This window comes from Electrophorus electricus, chromosome 8, assembly GCF_013358815.1.
Source record: "Electrophorus electricus isolate fEleEle1 chromosome 8, fEleEle1.pri, whole genome shotgun sequence".
Taxonomy (NCBI): Eukaryota; Metazoa; Chordata; class Actinopteri; order Gymnotiformes; family Gymnotidae; genus Electrophorus; species Electrophorus electricus.
In genome coordinates this window covers 11,299,895-11,320,217 of record NC_049542.1, presented here as the reverse complement: position 1 = coordinate 11,320,217, position 20,323 = coordinate 11,299,895, and the positions used below count along the sequence as shown (strand labels likewise).

General features: G+C 38.4%; 1 protein-coding gene and 1 pseudogene across 2 annotated transcripts; one reads left to right on the top strand and one right to left on the bottom strand.

The window, feature by feature from the left end:
- Nucleotides 1-2,846: 2,846 nt before the first annotated feature.
- eno2 (enolase 2) lies at nucleotides 2,847-12,681 on the top strand. 2 transcript variants are annotated; one of them, XM_027002278.2, is made up of 12 exons: nucleotides 2,847-3,006; nucleotides 4,892-4,977; nucleotides 5,491-5,586; nucleotides 5,723-5,781; nucleotides 6,574-6,643; nucleotides 6,955-7,088; nucleotides 7,498-7,720; nucleotides 7,899-8,096; nucleotides 8,289-8,490; nucleotides 8,886-8,994; nucleotides 9,588-9,646; nucleotides 11,138-12,681. In XM_027002278.2, exons 2-12 carry the CDS (start codon nucleotides 4,893-4,895, stop codon nucleotides 11,205-11,207), a joined length of 1,305 nt encoding a protein of 434 aa, XP_026858079.2. In that variant the 5' UTR covers nucleotides 2,847-3,006; nucleotide 4,892; the 3' UTR covers nucleotides 11,208-12,681. The 2 variants fall into 2 exon arrangements, with proteins under 2 accessions (XP_026858079.2, XP_026858078.2); XM_027002277.2 differs by having other exon boundaries at nucleotides 4,889-4,977.
- A 1,398-nt stretch (nucleotides 12,682-14,079) lies between these two features.
- Nucleotides 14,080-19,731, bottom strand: LOC113572574 (annotated as a pseudogene).
- Nucleotides 19,732-20,323: the final 592 nt, after the last annotated feature.

The window sequence follows — 20,323 nt, the reverse complement described above, 5'->3', positions numbered from 1 at the left end:
ATAATCATGCGTAATACCATCTTGCTTCTAGGTTTTGTATTAAGAAAACTTCTGCTCCTCTACAGCTACTCACAGAACTAAAAGCTTAAAAAATCCAGATAAACTTTGTTTTGGAAAATTGGAAGCTCACAGCATAGTCACACATAGTTTTGTAATTGAAATTTGAAATTATTCAGATAATTTTGAATAGCAGTAGGCCTTAATATCATAGAGGATTTGTGAAAAGATACAATCTGGCACGTATTTTTCATGATACAACCTAAAATCTGCAAAAATAAAACAAAAACAAGCAAGCAAACAAACAAAAAATCTGTAGAATGCATAGTTAGTGACATTTCTGACAGATTTGTGTTCAGAACTCTCCCCCAATCCTGGCTTGGACCTTGTTCAATTCGTTCCCCATCTTCACCTCTGTTCCCCAAGCATTGTAGCATGCATCAGTTTCACTTGGTTTAGGTGATAAAAAGTGGTTATTTTTCTTTACTCCTGACCACTAGAAGGCACTCTTTTGAGTGTGGCAGCATTCGTAACTGCTGAGCACTGGTCAAGGTCATATACTAGTAACTTACAGAGATGTCTCAACCACCACATCAGGTTTAGCCTCACACCCATTTCCTGGGACCTCAGTTTCCTAAGAGCTCAGATTCCTAAGACCTTTATTTAACAATAATCTTTACAATAAGTAAAGATTTGTATTATATTGTATTTGTATTACATTGTGTCAGAGTGAACTAGTTCTAGTAAGTCAGATGGTCAGTGTGTGCAGTTGATTTCAGCTGCACACACTGACCATCTGACTTACTAGAACTAGTTCACTAGTTCACTCTGACACAATATAATACAAAATCATATAGCACAAATAACTAATTATATTTTTAAAAACTGCTGACAATTTCAAGCCCAGGCCATCTCCAATGAGGTTTTATTCCCCTTTTGAAAGAGGATTAATAAACAACAGACCAACTAAACCCAAAAGGTTCGTTCAACCGTTCCATTTTTGTTATTCCACCGAAACAAAATTCCACTCTATTCTTGATTTAAATTAACTGAATGTATATATAAACTGTCTACGCCTGTGTATGATGTTCTAGGCTTATTATTTTCAGAATTTCTTGGTCTTCCTTGTCAAAGCAGTATATTGTTGTGTCACCAAGGACACAATAGTATCTGCACAGCATGCCAAAGTGAAAGTGCCTCATTATGTTGACAACAGGCATCTGTGTTACTGTGTGCCTTGGAATCCTTTTCAATGGAGCCCAGCTGTTCGAATGTCACATTAGACTTTGGAAATGAGGATCACTCACATGTACTTGAATACCAGAATACCACTGGCAGTGGGACAGGGTGGTCTTGCCAGCACTGCTGGCACTCTGCTTCCAGTCTAATGACCTGCTTTCTGCTGTGCCCATCAAGCTGATACCTTCCCAATTAGACAGTGTCTTGACAAGTGTCCCTGAGAGGATAAGGGGTGGGGCTGGGGGGAGGAGGGGGGGATGTGGCACCACCAGCAACAGTCATCTCTCTTTTCTGCACTGTGCACTTGACCTGCAGACAATACTTGTACTACCACACTGTTTTAAAATAAAGATTTATTCTACATCTAAGTGTCAGTGTCCCAGCCACTGCCTGCTCCAGTGAGGAATAACCAAGTGTATTGTGTGTTTCTGACTACTGCATTAAAGTATCAGTTACTTCGAGGCATTGTTTTGTGGACAGGGATCTCCAAGTCAACAAAATTATTCTAATCAACAAAATGGACTATGTCATCTATTAGTAATGCACAGTTCATAGAACTACTGTACTGCAACTGGCCTTTATATATCAAACTGAAATTATTGGGTCAGGTCTATATTTGGCCCAAGTCTAATGAAAAGATTTTTCTAACAATATCTTTATGAACAGTAGATATTAGTTTGTTATTTATACTGTTATTATACCTAATATGAAAATATTCACATATATATTCACATAAGATATGACAAAGGTTATGACCAAAATACTCTAATCCTAGCAGCCTTTGCAGAAAAGCCACTACACAGTTTGATGCTGATTGGCTAGATAGTCTTTTTCAGATGGAAAGCAGTGGGGTGGAAGGTCAACTAACCTTCAGCTCTAACAAAGCAGAAAATTAGTTAATTACAATGCAATTTCTGTATGTGTGTGTGCATCTGTCTGGTATCAAGGAGATTTTGCATCTCCAAAAGGTAATTTCATTACAGCAGGCAGTCAGTTTAATTACAGATGATCCCCTTTTCATATTTATGTGTTGGACACATTGGACACGTTGGATAAGCCTGGTCATGTTTATGAGTATACACACACAGAAAAAAATCATACCCACCTACTCATCTTAACTAAAATGTGGTTACTCTCATAGTTTCTGAGAGTTAGTAATGCAAAATGTCTTGAATTGAATAGCATAAAAAGTATACATAATTTTTATAACTATATTTTACATTACATAAAAGGAACACAAATACACCTTTTATGTATTCAGAGCAAGCCAATGAAGCCTCATTGTGTATTGTATGCAGATATGCAACTGGTTGGGATTTCCTGCTGTGTGAGCTTCAATGCCCTTTATCATGGTGTTAGACGACACTTGTGAATTCTAGTGCATCTGGCCGGAAGACCAGAGCACCTGCTCTCTTGCTGTCCTCCATCTATTTTTTACTGACAATCTCTAGTTAACAATGCAGCAACCTATCTTTTTCTCCTTCTCTTCTTCCTCCAGAATCCCTTGTTCCCTCTCATTAATCAGTCCCCTTGACCTCCTCCTCCTCCTCCTCCTCCTCCTCCTCTTTTCTCTCGTCTTCGTTTCTCAGAATTTCTCTGACTCATCCTCCTATCCCCTCCCCATTCTGTCACACATTTTGCCCCCCTCCAGTTCTTCTCCTCTCTCGTCTTCTCTCCTCTTGCCTGCTGATTCGCTCTTCTTTTCCTCTGACACTCTTCTCAGCATTTCCCAGATTGCCTTTAGAGAGGCTACACCCGCAAAGACGGCAGGTAAAAACAGGACCATTTCTCTCTCTCTCTCTCTCTCTCTCTCTCTCTCTCTCTCTCTCTCTCTCTCTTCTCTTTTCTCTGTGCCTCCTCTTTGCTGGCTTGTGCCATCCCTCGTTTTGTTTCTGTAGCTCTTATTGTGTGTACAGGGTGAATGACTAAAAAAGCAATGATGAAGGTATAGGGATGCTACAGTGTGCAGGCTGTTTAGTTAGGCTACTGGCATTAACTGGGCTGGCTGTTCATTCTTTTTTATTGATTTCTTTGGAAATGTTTGTGTCAGCTATTTTTAATGCAATGCAATGCAATGTAATGTCCGCAGTGTGTGTGCGAGTGTGCGCTGTGAGTGCGTGAATATAGGCAAACGGGTATTTGTGATAGTCAGGGTGGGCTTAAGTTGAAGTAATTTTGCATTTTGCATGGATTCATAAGTATGCGTGTGGTGGTGTGTGAATATTTGTATGCAGGATGCTAGAATGCAACAGAATGTGTACGTATTTGCGTTGTCGGGAAGAGGGGCAGATAGTTCTTGTCCTGCGTGCGTGTGTGCACGCGCATACTGAAAAACAGCCTGTGCGTCTGCCATCATGTGTACAGTTTGTGCTCACTTCCTGTGAAAATTAGTCTTCTTTATTCTTTTTGTGAAAGCTTACGATCATCTTGCTCTGTTCTTCTCCAGCCTACATTCATTCTTCCACTACTTCTGATTCCCTCATTACTTAGTTCAAAGGGAAGCTAAATCGTTTATCTTTCTCTCTCCCCAATTGCTCCACTTTCCGCACTCCCCACCCCACCCGTTATCCAATACACCTCCCCCTCCCCCGCGCTCCGTCAATATTTTTGCTGACAGTGTGGTGCTGCAGTATCGCATAGGTAACCTACAGAGGAAACGTGCATCATTACGATTACGTAACCCACGACTACGCTACGTTCCTAGGCATAGTGTATTTTAAATAAAATTATATGTACGTAACTAGCAGTGTCATTACAACACTCTCACTGTGGAAACGCGACTTTGACTAAATTGAAACAGGGTGGAAACACAACGCCACTTGCTATGATTGAAGCACGTTTCTTGCAATATAAATCAGGATCTCAAGGTCAGACATTTTGGTCGTGACATTAGAACCCTGTATCCTCACATATGTCAGGCTGTTAAATTTTACGAGTATTGGCTTAGTAAGCCGTGAGCTGATTATATTATAGTGCTTCCTTGCCCGGTGGCAGTGCTTTTCCTTTGCTTCCAGAGCAGAAGGAAAGGCATGTTTTTCGCAAACAGCCAACGTCTTAAAAGCCATAGAGATGCCAGAACCTTTGGTGCTGGCATAGGTGTGCAGAATTGTGTACATATCTGTCACGAGTGCATTAGATATTAAATGTCAGGCATTACCATGAAAATATACTCGTGATAAGTCCCTACAGTCACATCAAAGATTCCTCATTTGACTGCTCAGTGACATTCCATACTGATCTGAGACAAATTATTTCATCTTAAATTCTATCGAGGCCTATTGCAAGGGATTTTTAAAATTTCCCTCTAAAGACACTTGGAACCCAAAAGATGAATCTTACATGCAGTGATAGCTACAGGTACTTACAGGTTAAGGTACTTGACTTGTAATCAGAAGGTTGCTGGTTCTGCCCCACCACTGCCAAGCTGTCACTGTTGGGCCCCTAAGCAAGACCCTTAACCCTCCATTGCTCAAGTTGTACTCATAATTGTAAGTTGCTTTGAATGAAAGTGTAAGCTAAATGCCATTACATTTAAATTAGCAAGTCCTGCTATGCATTTATAGCTATATTTTTGGTGGTGTGAATGTTTATTAGCATAGAAACTTGAAAGAGGCACTTTCCATTTGAATGACAATGTTGCATTTCTTCCTAGTAGTATGTCCATTGTGAGCATCATTGCCAGGGAAATCCTGGACTCCCGGGGAAATCCTACAGTGGAAGTCGACCTGAGGACTGAAAAGGGTGACTGAGAGGCAGACACACAGACATACAGCTTTAACACTAAATCAGCTTTTATCTATCTATCTATCTATCTATCTATCTATCTATCTATCTATCTATCTATCTATCTATCTATCTATCTATCTATCTATCTATCTATCTATCTATCTATCTATCTATCTATCTGTCTGTCTGTCTGTCTGTCTGTCTGTCTGTCTGTCTGTCTGTCTGTCTGTCTGTCTGTCTGTCTGTCTGTCTGTCTATCTATCTTTATATATAGATACATATACATATATGTGTGTGTGTGTGTGTCATTAGGATGTACTGAAGGAATAACTGCTTTCAACATGTAGTCACTGCAATGTTGTATGTAATTCTTAACAAAAACATCTAAATGTAAGTTTTACGTATTTCTTTTAACATTAAAACTAGATTTTTATTTAAGTATTATTTTCTAAAACAATGGTGCCAATGAATAGTAATTACTCTCTTCTCGTTGATATCTCTTTCTTTTGCTTATATTGCTCCCTTCAGGACTCTTCAGGGCAGCCGTACCTAGTGGAGCATCCACCGGCATTTATGAAGCTCTGGAACTCCGAGATGGAGACAAGAATCGCTTTAAGGGCAAAGGTGAGAATTTAGACCAGTTACAACGTTACTTTGGAGATCATTATATAGGAAAACATAGCCAACAGAAATTAGGACTGCTTTCCCCCCAGTCTTTTGTCATTTTCTTTATCTTTGTTCTCTGATTTAATTTTTTTAGGTGTACTAAAAGCTGTCAGCCACATCAATGACACTCTTGGACCTGCACTCATTGCATATGTAAGTACATATCCCATATAGACCAAGCAAACAGATGACCTTGAACTAGCATGACCAAGCGCAGTGAAACATATGAAACGTGTAAGACTGTGTGTGCTGCATCCTCATAGAAATACTAAAACTACAGTAGTGTTTACGAGCATTATTCAGTGCATCTGATGCATCAGAATTCCAGCATCATTGAGCATCAGCATATAGTTCAGATAAGAAAATTGCGTAACATAATACAGATGATGGAACAGGTTAAACCCAGTTGAATAACATTCTTATCAGGGATTCTGTTTCAAATCCTTTTCAGTTATGGACTGAATTTTTATTTGTTGCTTGGAAACCAGTGGAGTACATTTTGGGCACAAGATTGTTTTTCTTACTATTTCTTACTATTACTATAAAATCTTGGCACACATCTTTTCCACAATCTGTTGGCATTCTCTATCTAAATAAATTAGCTAATGTGATGAAATGGAATATTTCACAGGTTATTGTGAGTCACATGATGTTGTGCTGTCTTAAAACTGCACAACATAGTTTGTCTCTATTGATCATGTGCTGGAGTGCCTGGAATGTTCATGACATGGACAATGTATTTTACTCACTGTTTGCTTGCTTTTAATTTCATATAATGAACCAGATTACAACATAAAAATGTACAGGCCTTTGGTTTGCATTTATTGCTTTGAATAAATTGATTTCATAGTAACAGGACATTGATTGGTTATACTGTTCACCATGCACAAACCTATGACCTTGCTATGCTAATGCTAATGGAGGATGGTGTTGGTTCATCTGCAGGAGATCAGTGTGGTGGAGCAGGAGAAACTCGACAACATGATGATTGAGATGGATGGTACAGAGAACAAATGTGAGTCAATACAGCTATCACCTAGAGAGCCATCATTTTATTCATTTAATTTGAATTTTAGTGTCTGCCAGTTTATACATTTTCCACAGAAATGTATCAAAATCTATACACTGTTAACCAAGATCAGAACTAATGAATATTATTCCAGTTAGAATAAATTGTTGAAACCACACAAAAATACCAACCATTTTTACATATTTTTTATCACTTTTAAAAAGTAGGGATAATTTTTGGCACAAAATTGCAGTTGCATTAGGTATATTTCTCAGTGTAATGAACAGAATAAGAATTTCAGTTTCCTATCTTTGCAGCCACGTTTGGTGCCAATGCCATTTTGGGAGTTTCCCTGGCCATCTGCAAGGCTGGTGCAGCAGAAAAGGATATCCCTCTGTATCGTCACATTGCTGACTTGGCTGGAAACACAGAATTAGTGTTGCCAGTTCCTGTAAGAAATATAAATTCACTTCATTTATTCGACTCAACCCACATAATTATACTAAATAATAACTTTAGATGAACATTTTCATTAATTCACCTAATTTTGGTTGTTTTAGTGTCAGTATTCATATTTTCCATATTTTTTATTTGCAGCATTTGGCAGGATGTTTTATGAAAAGCTAGACACAGTTTACAACCTAAATCATAACTAATACATACCTATTCCAATTCATTGTGGAAAACATACAAAAAACCTACTTTTTGATATATTTTGTATAACTTTTAAACAGTAGGGATTTCAAGGGACTGTTTGAGGACTAGGACAGTAGGTCACTCATCAGTCATGAGTGAATTAACACCCTTGATTTGTAAGCTCTTTCTCTCATCTCTCTTTATGATCTTTCTTTCTTCACCAGGCCTTTAATGTGATAAATGGTGGATCCCATGCTGGTAACAAGCTGGCCATGCAGGAGTTTATGGTGCTGCCTGTAGGTGCAGAATCATTTCGCGATGCTCTGCGTGTGGGGGCAGAGCTCTATCATACGCTGAGGGGTGTGATCAAGGAGAAATATGGTCAGGATGCCACTAACGTGGGAGATGAGGGAGGATTTGCACCAAACATCGTAGAAAACAGTGAAGGTGTGTTTATTTGTGATTCTGAGACTGTAGATTTGAAGTTATGGTGGGGGCCACAAGCAAACATGTAACATGCATATTATTATTTTTTTTTTTTGCAGAAAAATGGTATAAATACCTATTGACCCCAATGTTAATCTTACTGGAGCTTCTCATGCTTTCCTTTTTACCTATCTCTCAGCCCTTGAGTTGATAAAGACTGCCATAGACCAGGCTGGTTTCACTGATAAGGTTGTGATTGGAATGGACGTGGCCGCCTCCGAGTTCTACCGAGATGGAAAGTATGACCTGGACTTCAAATCACCGTCAGACCCTGACAGACATATCACTAGTGAGGAGCTCTTAGAGATCTACCAGAGTTTTGTCAACAACTATCCAGGTAATAGATAATCAAGCAAAGGAAGCTGTGGTGTCACACTATGTCACATGACTTCTTTCCTACATAATGTCTATGGTTTTCTAAAAGAGTAATGGGAATTAATAGTGCAAGACAGGAAAGACCAGTTAACATCATGAAAATTAAAATTCTATCAACACTTCTTTAATACCAAGAAGCCGGCTTTTTCCACAGTGGTGTCCATTGAGGATCCCTTTGATCAGGATGATTGGGCAGCCTGGACCCACATGACTGCTTCTGTGGGGATCCAGATAGTGGGTGATGACCTTACGGTGACGAATCCAAAGAGGATAGAGAAGGCAGCAGAGGAGCGTGCATGCAACTGCCTACTCCTCAAGGTCAATCAGATCGGCACGGTCACAGAGGCCATCCAAGCGTGAGTAACGGCTGCCAGTCACATAGCCGTCTAGTTTCCTGGTGTAGATATTGACTGTGCTTCACTTTGGAGCTTTCATCATTTGCCCTTTGTAACAGTTGACTAGCTACAAGTTTTATTTATTTTCTTTTGTAATGTTTCCTGTAGTATTATTTTTATAATTCCTCAGTTCATGTTTCATAGACCCTCTTTTTTTCTAATTTTGTAAGCAAATTTTGTCTTAGGGCTATGAGATGCTGTACTTAAGTGCTAAGCATGGTGTAGTGGTAAAGGACTGTGAAAAGCTATTATATTCTAGCAAGATCCAGAACTTGCCACATGACATAGTGCCTCTCAATTTTTATGTGTGTCCCAGCCTTTCTGTCCCTATTTTTGACCACTTGCCTGTCTCTCAGGTGTAAGCTGGCCCAGGCAAATGGCTGGGGTGTGATGGTGAGCCACCGCTCTGGGGAGACAGAGGACACATTTATCGCAGACCTTGTAGTGGGGCTGTGCACTGGCCAGGTAAGACATTGTTCCAGCTTCTTTTAGGAAGTATGCATCAAGACACCTGAAACAGGTACAACCTTTCTGGTAAGCTTGTCTCTGCCAGTTGAGCCATCAATGCGCTTTCTTTAGGGCACTTCCAGCAAAAATGGGATTTGCTACACTTTTATTTGTAAGGCACACCGAGTTGTCTTGTATATGAAAAGTGCTATATAAGAAAACTTACCTCACCTTGCCAGTTAGTGTAGTTATGGTAATAGTTTATTATTCAGCATTACTGAAAGCTATTACGATAGTAATAAAACAACAGACTTGTTCATGCAAATTTAAACTCACAAATATACCCTGTTAAACAGAGATTTAAAGATAGATGCACAGATAAGAAAAAAACAAAGTTATTTAGAGACAGACATACATTATATATATATATATATATATATATATATATATATATATATATATATATATATATATATATATATATATATATAGTCTGTGTATGTATCAGAGACTTTCTCTTCACTTGTAATTCTTATTCTTCAATGTGGTATATGTTGATAGAGTTTTTGGTGTGATACTTTATTTTTTAATTATGATCTTTTTATCTATAGATAAAGACTGGCGCTCCTTGTAGATCTGAGCGCCTGGCCAAATACAACCAACTGATGAGGTAAGAGATTAGTTATATTCCTGCAAGCAATTAGTATATTTACTATAAAAGTACTAATTTAAACCCATGAACATAAAAGGGACCATTACTGTTATGATCAGAATGCCATAATTGTCTTCAAATTCAAATTTGATAGAGCCATTATGAAAGATTTGATTGCTTACAATGGCAAATATGGCTCGGGCAATAAAATCAACAGGCATATTATGAGGGAGAAATCCAAACAATAATCAAAAATCTATATGTTGATTAACAAACAAAGGCAAGGAATGGTGACAGTGGAATAAGGATGTCAAGGCTTCCCAAACAAATGGTTAGTTGGAATTCAGCTGCACCACACACCAAGGGTTAAAGGTTAAAAATATTGATGAACCATACCAGTTTCATCCAGTTGTGACTTTATATGTACAGTCCCTACAGAAGTCTTAGGTAAGCGAAGAGAATTGTGGTTAAAGCTTTTTAAGTGTGCATTTGCTTAAAAAAGGAAAATAGTCCTATGGCAAATTCCTTCCTTCTTCTTTTTAGTTTGGCTGCTTCTTCATACACATATACACATTATCTGCATTATCATATCATCAAATTGGTGTTTGTTATGTATTGTTTTACATACAGTTAAACATCTAAATAGCTTAACTTCTTTGCACACACACACACACACAGGTTTAATTGTAAAAAAAATTATTACTCAGGTGGGATGGTCAGTTTCACCTGAGGGAGGGAAGAGTTGGGGTGTGCGTAAGGAGCAATTAAATAACATTTTGCCCCAATCATAAACTTATTTGAAGAACTTGATTGATCAAGTTCAGGATGACAAACAGGATGTTTCGGACAGAGTTCCTTCATCAGTCATGCAAGTAAAGTGCATAACAAACATACCCCTCCAGTTGTTGGGCATGTTTTGTCCTCACACTTGGGCCTACTAGAGGCCTGGGAGTTCGAGGGTGCAGTGCAGTATTTTTTACTTTTCCTAGGATTGCACTTTTCTGGTCTAAGAGTGACATTCCTGGGATCCTCCTCAAGGGGCTGGCTCACAGCCCCAAGTGTCCATATCACCACTAAGACAAACTGGAGACATTTTCTATTTCTTCTGTCAGTGCATGGTATTTATCCAGCTTTTCATACATCCTTTTGGAAGTTTCCATCATTTGGGACTGCATAGCCATTTTCACTGATGTACATTTTGTCTATTATTATGATGTCTGGTTGACTTGCCACTGTTTATCTGTCTGGACCTGGAGGTCCCAGAGGATCTTGACCATGTTCTCCACCACTCCCTGTGGTTCCTCCAATTTGGACTTGGAGGTGTCCAGCTCAAATGCCTTGCATATGTTCGTGTATGTACAGAAAATTTCTGAAGGAGGACCTCTGTCTACAATGTCCAAAAAACCTCCACCCAGCTTGTTTCCTCAAACTTAAATTTCCACATTTCCTAAATACACTATTGCCTAGATTTTTAATCTAACTCACTGTCTTGCTCCTTCTGCCCCATAGGATTGAGGAAGAGCTTGGTGATCAAGCGCGATTTGCTGGCCATAACTTCCGGAACCCCAGTGCCCTGTAAAAGCACTGCCAGCTGCGCAAAGTCCACACAATACCTGACACAACATGCACCGACCAAGTATGACTGTACTGAAAAACAGTTAAAAAAAAAAAAAAAAGAAAAAAAAAGACAATGCACTATAGCAACTGACAATAACTGTTTGCTACACCTACTGATTCAAGAGATGTAATACAAATCAAGACAGATGGAACAGATGATGCCCATGTGCAGGACAGACACACAAAAACAATATGCACTCGACTGGACTGACTACAAAGCAACAGAGCCAATAATTTGCATGGCAGAAATCCAGACAGTGAATTTATGCAAACAGAATGGCTTGAAAAGGCAGGTTAGGTGAGGTTTGGTGACATACACTTGCACACAATGACCTGAGACAATGAGTGAGAAAGTATAACAGAACATGGTAGGGCTACTTCTGATTAAATACAGAACAAAATCTTACTTTATTTGAACAGAATTTAGTGGATGTTGTTTATATTAGAGAAAATCTTAATAAGTTATAAGATAATAAGTTATCTTTAAGGGATGGCGTTCTACAAAAATGCATTTTTAACCTAATTTTCCTCCAACCTCAGGTGTTACAGATAATACATTGCTCCAGCCTATTCAGTGTTACTGATTTACCTATTTTGAAGTGTGATCTACTGCAGAGAGACTCAAATGAAATGGTGGGTGGAGGGTGGGTTGATGGGCCAAACTAACTCAATGTATAAGGAAAAGTTATCAATGCTTCCATTGTGTTTAAATTGTCCAAGAGGAATTGTGCTGATGTTGACTGAACTGCTCATCCCCAGAACAAATGTACTTAAAGCCAAAAACCAATTCTGTCAGGACTTTTACTTTGAGGACTCAAGTGTGTTCGTGAAAATGATTGCAAACCTGATTGTGAACCAGCCTGCAACTCCATGTGCCCTGGTTCATTAGCTGAAGTTGTGTGCAGGCCTACCATAGCAGGAAGAGAGACCTGAGGTCCAGCCATGTCAGAGATGGACAGCCATCGATGGTACATGGTGGGGCAGAAGACAAAAGATTCTGAAGCACAAAGTCAAAGCAACAGAGATGGACACCCACAGACAGGACTTGCCTGCCAGAGAGATGGACAGTCAGGCATGCTTACACTGACAATTGCACCTGTGTACGTGAACGAGTGCGTGCGTGCGCGCACACACACACACACACACACACACACACACACACGTGTGGCAGTCTTTCACCCCTTCACTCTAGCATGAGTGCACTTTTAACCCCTTCTTCCCACCCACCCATCCATCCCACTCCACAACCATGCCCTTTCTGGTCATTATGTTGTCAAGTCTATAATCATGACTGGGGTAGGGATTTATTCCTCCATTCTTGAGTTCCCCCACATATTTGTCTGTGGAGTCACCATGGACAGAAGAGAAAATAAAAAACAAAAACAACTTGCTTGCCATAAATTAATGCCATGAAATAAAATAGTAATTTACTTCCACCATGGGTTGTCTGTTGCTGGAAAATATAAAAGGGGAAGTTTGATGAGTTTGATGTAGGTGTAAGCATGCGCATGTGTCTGCACCAGATGTTTTTAAACAATATGGAGTGAAGGGGTCAGATTGTTTTCTGTTGGACTGTCATTTCACGTTATGTAACTTAAATCATATGTCCATCTAAAAGCCTAATTTTGCTTGAGAATGTGAGAGGTTGAGATCTATGAAGCAACCCTATGGTTACAGCCTGACAGCAGGGCCTGCAACACCGAGAACAGCTTCCCGTGTGATCTTAAGAAGGAATACAACTCTACTAAACCTCAGAACATTCATATAGCAGAGACTCAGAATAAAGAATGCTTACATTTAGCAATAATTTATTTCTCCAATGAGCCATTTAAACATGCATTATTTATTGCTGTTTCAGTGGAAGGCTATTCATATAGAGTTCAGCAGATAGAACAAAATACCAGCATATTTAATAAAAACCCAGAGTGTGATTGAAATGATGTAGGACAAAATGATTAATTGCAAAGACAACAGGGGTGGGAGCAAAGGCTCAATGGGGGGGTGGGGGGGTGGATTAGAATGGTCAAGCATTGCCTGGTTACACACACACAAAAAAAGCATCATGGTTCAGGTCCAATTATCTAAAATGTGAAGTTATTGTCCTTGTAATCACCACATATCCCAACAGACCAAAAAAGGTGAGAAGGCTCCATGCTGCATTCAAGTCATGGCAGGATTACTGTAATTGAGGTTCTTGAGTGGGGAAAACGTGTTCAAGTGTTGGCTGCAATTATCAGTTAAACTCAGGAGGGAAAATGGAACTTAAACTGGGTCTCATCTGTTTGGATTAACAGGACTCAAAATCCAATGTGCTTCTCTGCTCCTGTCACTTCCAGTTCAGAATGGTGATAGAGTTACATGTACCAGAAAAAAGTCCATATGCACTAGAGGGTTAAAAAAAGGCTTTGGAACGGGACTGTGGGAAACTTATGCACACAGCCTAGATCTATTGCCATTACTATTTCACACCTACATATGCACACGATGCTATTTTTGTGCAGGTCTACTCAGCAGATTGGCAGAACACTACAAGTGAACAGGCTAACAGATTTCAGGTGCTGCAGCTAGCAGGGAACTTCATCCAAGGACAACATCAAGCACATTTAGTGGAGGTAGTGGAGGCATTGAAGCCAGTGGTCCAGTACTGAAAACCCAACTGTTTCCCCTAGACATATGCTGCAAAGTGTTAGTGGGTAAACCCTTCAAAGTGTAAAGGCAGTTTATGACTCAACCAGTAAGCTGTATAGTTACCGTTATTCTTACATGAACGCATTTCTCTATGGTCTGCCTCTGAACATGCTGGGTTTGAACCCTGTGATTGTTCCCCAATTGCTCTATGCATTTGCATTGATTATGTCAACAAACTCAGACTTAAGTGAGGCTCCACCTACCAAGAAGCCATCAACATCAACTTTGGCTGCAAGTTCTTTGCAGTTAGCCCCAGTCACAGAACCTGACAGAAAAAGGGAAGACATGTTAGTTTGATTACACAATACGACATTAAGGTGGAACTAATACATTAAAATGGGTCCACACTTTCTTCTGTCATCAATGCCTTCAAATCTTTTCATCCTTTTTGGTTATACTGAAGTCCTGAAATAACTGAATGTAAAATACTGAAGCCTTCTTGGGTGGTCAGTTAATTTACTCTAGCAAAAATATAAGCAACATTTTCCCCTCCTTTCCATTGTTACATCCTTTACAATTTAATGATTTTTTAAAATTGAAAATTAAAAAAAAACATATTCAGATTTACATTTAGCTCCACTCATTCCAAGTTCACAAATTGCTTTGCTAAGCAGCCATGTGGACAGGTATATGACTGGCTTTGATTCCAAAGCAGTGCTCATACATTGCATTAACATGGTTCCTGGGTGATGGTTTTGCCAATTTCAGATTCTAAGTACAGATGTTAAGTCACTCAACCACTTTCAGAGGTGGTCTGGAACCCATTTCATCTGTAGCACGAATGCATCAGGTTGCATGACCATTCTCAACAGCAATGAAGTACCAGTCATTGCCTTAGCCAGAAAATATGAACCAATTGCAAACACTGATTTGGAAAAAAATCTTTAAAAAAAAAAACAAAACAAAAAACTGCATGTAGTTAAGCAAACTAAGCTAATGGATAAAAGTGATACTCATGGCTGGTGTGCCAGTGAAAAGATGCCCCATTACCATTTGGACTGAGGACTCAGTCTGAAAAATGCAGCAGAAGAGCAATTTAGTAAATGTACGCAGCACTTCCTTCAGCAGATACAAGAAGTCCGATCACAAGTGGTCTCTGCATTAATATGCATCCTGGGTGATCTAATTAAAAAGCAAGTGCTAGGTGTGAACAGAGCTTATAAGAGTGGAATGATACCTTAACACTCCCCCATACTGACCTCCATAGATGATCCTCACAGACTCCGCATTTCCCTCAGAGACATTCTCTCTCAACCAAGCTCTCAGCTTCTCATGTACTTCCTGAGCCTGAGAGACAGAGCAGAGATCTCCAACATGAAACCTTTAGATCTTTTCACTGAGCTGTGTGCCCCAAGTGAATACATAGACAACCAACATCCCAATAGATTATACATGTCAACTGTATGAAAAATTAATAGACTATTTCTGTAATATTGAATTAGGCCTTTGGCAGAATATCAAGTCAGGCACAAAGTCAAGAAGAATACCAATGACTTCCATAGAAAATCCAAGCATGTGTCTGCCTTATGGTGGTGGTAGTAGGTACTTCCCTTTCCTATACAGTTGTGACCTCCATCTTGCCACTTTTTCTCAGTATTCTTGCAAGGTACATTTAGCTGTCAATTATTGATTTACATGTTAGAACACCTTCAATACCCCATGCTTCTGTTGCTTTACAGCCATCCATTCGAATTCAAACCCTTCAAGATGCTTTACAAAAGGTTTGAAGGAAAACAAAAACCCCACAAACACCAACCCAATATTCTCCCATGTTTAACTTGACAATAGATTTTACTTTTAAAATAGATACTTCCCTCTCCATATAAATAAATAAAACAAATGGCAAAATGAACAAGAATATGGAATGAAAGCTTGCCTCAGAAAATGCATGCCTACCTGCTCTGGTGTGGCAGTTTTACCAGTGCCAATTGCCCAGACTGGCTCGTATGCCCACACCACTTTACCCAGTCACTTACATTGTCTGTAAAACAAAACTACACTGAAATTCCCCATAGTTTACAGGATATCTAAAATGTCACATGCAACTGGTACAAGTACTTTCTGAATGACAAGGATAGTCTGAAAACTACTGACCAACTTGAATCTTTATGCCCACGTGTATATGCCAAGTGGCCAGTATACTATTAGTAGGTGAAATGTTCATGCCTTACATAATTGGGAGAAGCAGTTCAGCCAAATTCTAACAGACTACATAAACATGGCTTTAATTATAATGAGTCACTCCATAAAGCACTTAACATCCTTATTGCTATGAAAATTTAAATTACCCCATCTTTTAAAGAAACAAAACCTAAATACAAAACATGAAGCACCATTTTAAATATTCCACGGCCACATACAGAAATATGGCACTTCATGTTTACTGTGTCAGTCAACATGAAAAAGACTAGTTACTGTGAAAAAGCACTTGAATCCCAGGAAAAGGAAAAAAAATGTTCCAAGGTTTATTGCTCTATATGTCATCTGCTAAACTAAATAGTACCACTTTGAACCAATATCCATTTTTAATTCACACCAACTACAGAAAAAAACCTGTTTAAATGAACTGATCCTGTGATCAGCACTGCTATTCATAGACTGCATTTGTACACACTTTACAGACTGTTCTCACTCATTCCCAAAAGAAATAAAAGGGTAATGGAATCAAGGCATTTGATATAGTGACTAAACTCCATTTTGCAGATGGTGAAAAGGCAGCTGCAAGTCTCGTAATTGGCATGTCATCACTTTGTATTTAAGTTCATCCTTTTGTTATAGCACTACTGAACTGAGGCTTTATGTCGATGTTTATACTCCAGTTACCTGCAATGACTTTGGTCTGTGCAAACACCACCTCCTCTGTGATTCCTGCCTCTCTTTCCTCCAGCTTCTCACCAATACACGCAATTACTCCTAAACCACTCTCCAGAGCATGGGCAACTTTCTGACCAATCAGCTGCAAGAGAACCCATATCACAGGAATTTAGAAGAATGATTGCCTTTCAAGAAAGAGGGTGTCTGAGCAGTCATTTTTCTTTAGTAAGATGACAGCCACATAGGGCATGCTTTAAAGAGGCAGGATTTCTAACAGGGACCCGTGTTTGGTAAATGGCTCCAAAGTGCACAAATATTTGGTAGCAACAGCCAGCATGAGCCCACCCAATGCACAATTAGTAAAAGCAAGTACACCTTGTCTGGAATTCAGCAATGTTAAAAGGTATGGAATCCTCTTGTTCTGTTTATTTCACAAATCTGACATGCCTCAGGAAGAACCGATTTAATAGCCATCCAAGAATATATTTAAGAGTGATTAGAATTTGCTGTTACTGTTAAATGCTTAGCTAGCCAGTTTAAAGAGTTTGTTTAAAAGGGCTTATATGAGGAGATCTGTCTAGGTAGTTGTAATTTAGACCAGGGTGCACATCCTCCCCCCAAACTCTGGAATGGAGTCTAGCAGTTTAATGATTTTTTTTTCTCTCCTGCTAACAGACCTACTAGATCATTGCCAACTGTAAAAGCAGGTAGAGAGCAGAGGTGTTAACTCTAGAATCCAAATCCAAATCTAGTTCTGGATTTTATAACTGCTGTTACCCAAATCTTTACTGTACCAGGTTGGATACTCACATGATTCCTAGGTAAAGTGAGGTTGAACCTTGATGCAAATATACACCTTTTGCTAAACAAGGCAGCGACTGGAATAAAACATAATGCAGATACTTACTTGTTTAAGTGTGTTACTTTGCATGTTCAAAAAGTGCACCGGGACAGACACCAGATGTAGCCAATTAATCATCTTACCTGATCACCTTCACCAAAGATGTGCCTCCTTTCAGAATGACCTAGAATCACCCAGTCCACCCCACTGTCTTTGATCATTGCTGGGCTGTACCATAGGGGTGAGAGGAACAAAGGTTGGGCTTTCATTACATATTACAAAGGCGAAGCATGAAGTGTTTACTATATTTCATATTTATGAGCCAACTGTACCTGATCTCACCAGTAAAAGCACCCTTAGCTACCTTATAGCAGTTCTGGGCAGCTACACTAATTTTGGGGTCTAGGTTGGATCTGACATAGTCCAGGTAAATAGATGGCGCTCCACACACCACCTCTAGAGAGGTGAGAGAAACAAGGATGAAAGATTGAGTCTACATCGTTTGCGACTGCATCGATCATTACAATTCTGGTGGCATATCCATTACATTCTGAAACATTCGTCAATCCTCTGGAAGAGCGTAATCCAAACCTAATTCATTTTCCAGTTACCGCCCACGAAAACTTTTCTGGATGACATGACTGTTATAGAAACTGAGCAAATAACACAAATACTAAGGCCTAGACGGACCAAATAGGTCCAAACTGGTATCTTATACTGTGTCCTGTGATTGGTTACGCCTCTCTTAGACTTTAAGCAAATAATAATTGCTTTACATGTGATTCTCATTGTATAGGTGGGCTTAACCAATCCATAAAATATATTGTGCCAGTTTCTGCTGTCTAATGGCCATCATTTTTGGCATATATGAAACAATATAGGCTAACTCATTCATGTTATAATGAGTATAGGACACACTCTTAAAAAGCAATAACCAAGCAGAATTAGGCCACCGTTTTAAAGTAAACAAAAACCATTAGAAGATAAACATAGAAGGTTGAGTAAATATATCTAACTGAAAAATCTTCAGTTAAAGAGCATAGCTAAAATTACAGTGCCCATTACAAAATAGACTAATGCACGTAATGCTATATTATGCTTTAATTGCAACACTATGTTAGAGCGTTAGAAGACTGCTGCCCTATTAACTTTTCAGTTTCAGTGTAGAACAATGTAATTTTATGGTAATGTTTAACTCTGTAGCATTACTATAGATTAATATTGCTTAAATTATTTAAAGATTACTTAAATTAATTTGTATCTTGTCTTTAAATCCATATAACTAGGTAATGATTTTTATAGGGATCCCAAAATAGTCTAAATAACTAATCCTTATACTAACCTAATAAATGGCCAATTGATGCTAATAATTATATTAATTATATTATTTAAAACAAATGGAGTTGTAAAAACCATGTAAAACTGAAACCAAGTCATCTTTTCACTGTTTAGATTATATAAAACAAATGTTTTTGTTAATCACCATTAATTATGAACAGATTATTCACCCTGGCACAGTAACCCTGTAAATCATTTTAACCCAGTGAGAAAACAGCACAAGATATACACAGTCTAAATAAAAATGTGATGCAAAAGAAACAAATATTTTAATTCATGTGGCCTGCACACATGACTATGACTACAGACAAAAAAAGTTGACAGGGAGATGAAAATCAGAATACCTTTTAATCTAGAGTCATAGCATAAGACTGTTATTATAACTAAGGAACAAAGGATGGGTAGTAAACATTGTAATGTATACTCAATATTTTTGAATAATTTTTTAAATAATATTTTTGTCAAAAGTGAGCAGCCCTTAGGCATTTTGGTCTAATCTGACCCACTCTGCAAAACGTTTGGATACCCATGTATTAATTAGGCTAAAATCTCTTTGTTAGAGAGATACAAATAATGTTGTTTAATTCAGAATTTTATAAATGCTTTCAGTGGTCGTTTCATTGCATTATTATTAATTTGTTCATTTTTAGGAGACACGTGTGAAAGTATGACAAAATTGTGTAGTGAATGTATGTGTTACAGAAACAGCAAATATGTGGTATTTAGGGGGTACAGGAATGTATATGAAAAGTCTAAAATGGACTAAATAATCAGGGATCACCTGATGAATAGTGATGATGGCCATTTTAGAATAAAGTCAGATGGCCCAGGCAAGCTGCCGACTCCTCCAATGTTTAAAAATCTTTGAAATGGTAGCCATTATTGCTAAAGACAGACATAAAATCAGTGGGGACTTGGTAAAGGTCAGTGTAAAATAACTGCACCCTCTCAAAGTATCTAAAATATATAAATTTACACTTTTTAGCCTTCAGTGGACAAATTAAACAAAAAGAAGAAATGAAACAAACAAAAAACTTAAAATATCTATATTTGTAAGTCAAATATTGTTTTATTACCTGAGAGATTTAACTTATTTGTTGCATTATTTGACAAATATCTAACAGTATTGTCTTCCCAAGAACAACAACAACAAAAACATTTATTTAATATATTTAGCATTTATTTATTTTTAAATATGACATCTGATATATGCTATTTTTATCATGATATGATTCATTCTGACATTTCAACTCCCATGGTAACATGCTGCATCTTCTGTAGCTTGAGAGGACATTTTTTTTATTTTTATTAAGTTGTGTTCTCCAGACATTATACGAGGAACAAAATGAGAGAAAAAAGCTTTTGTGTGAAAATCACCCCCATGCCACCATTTTTTA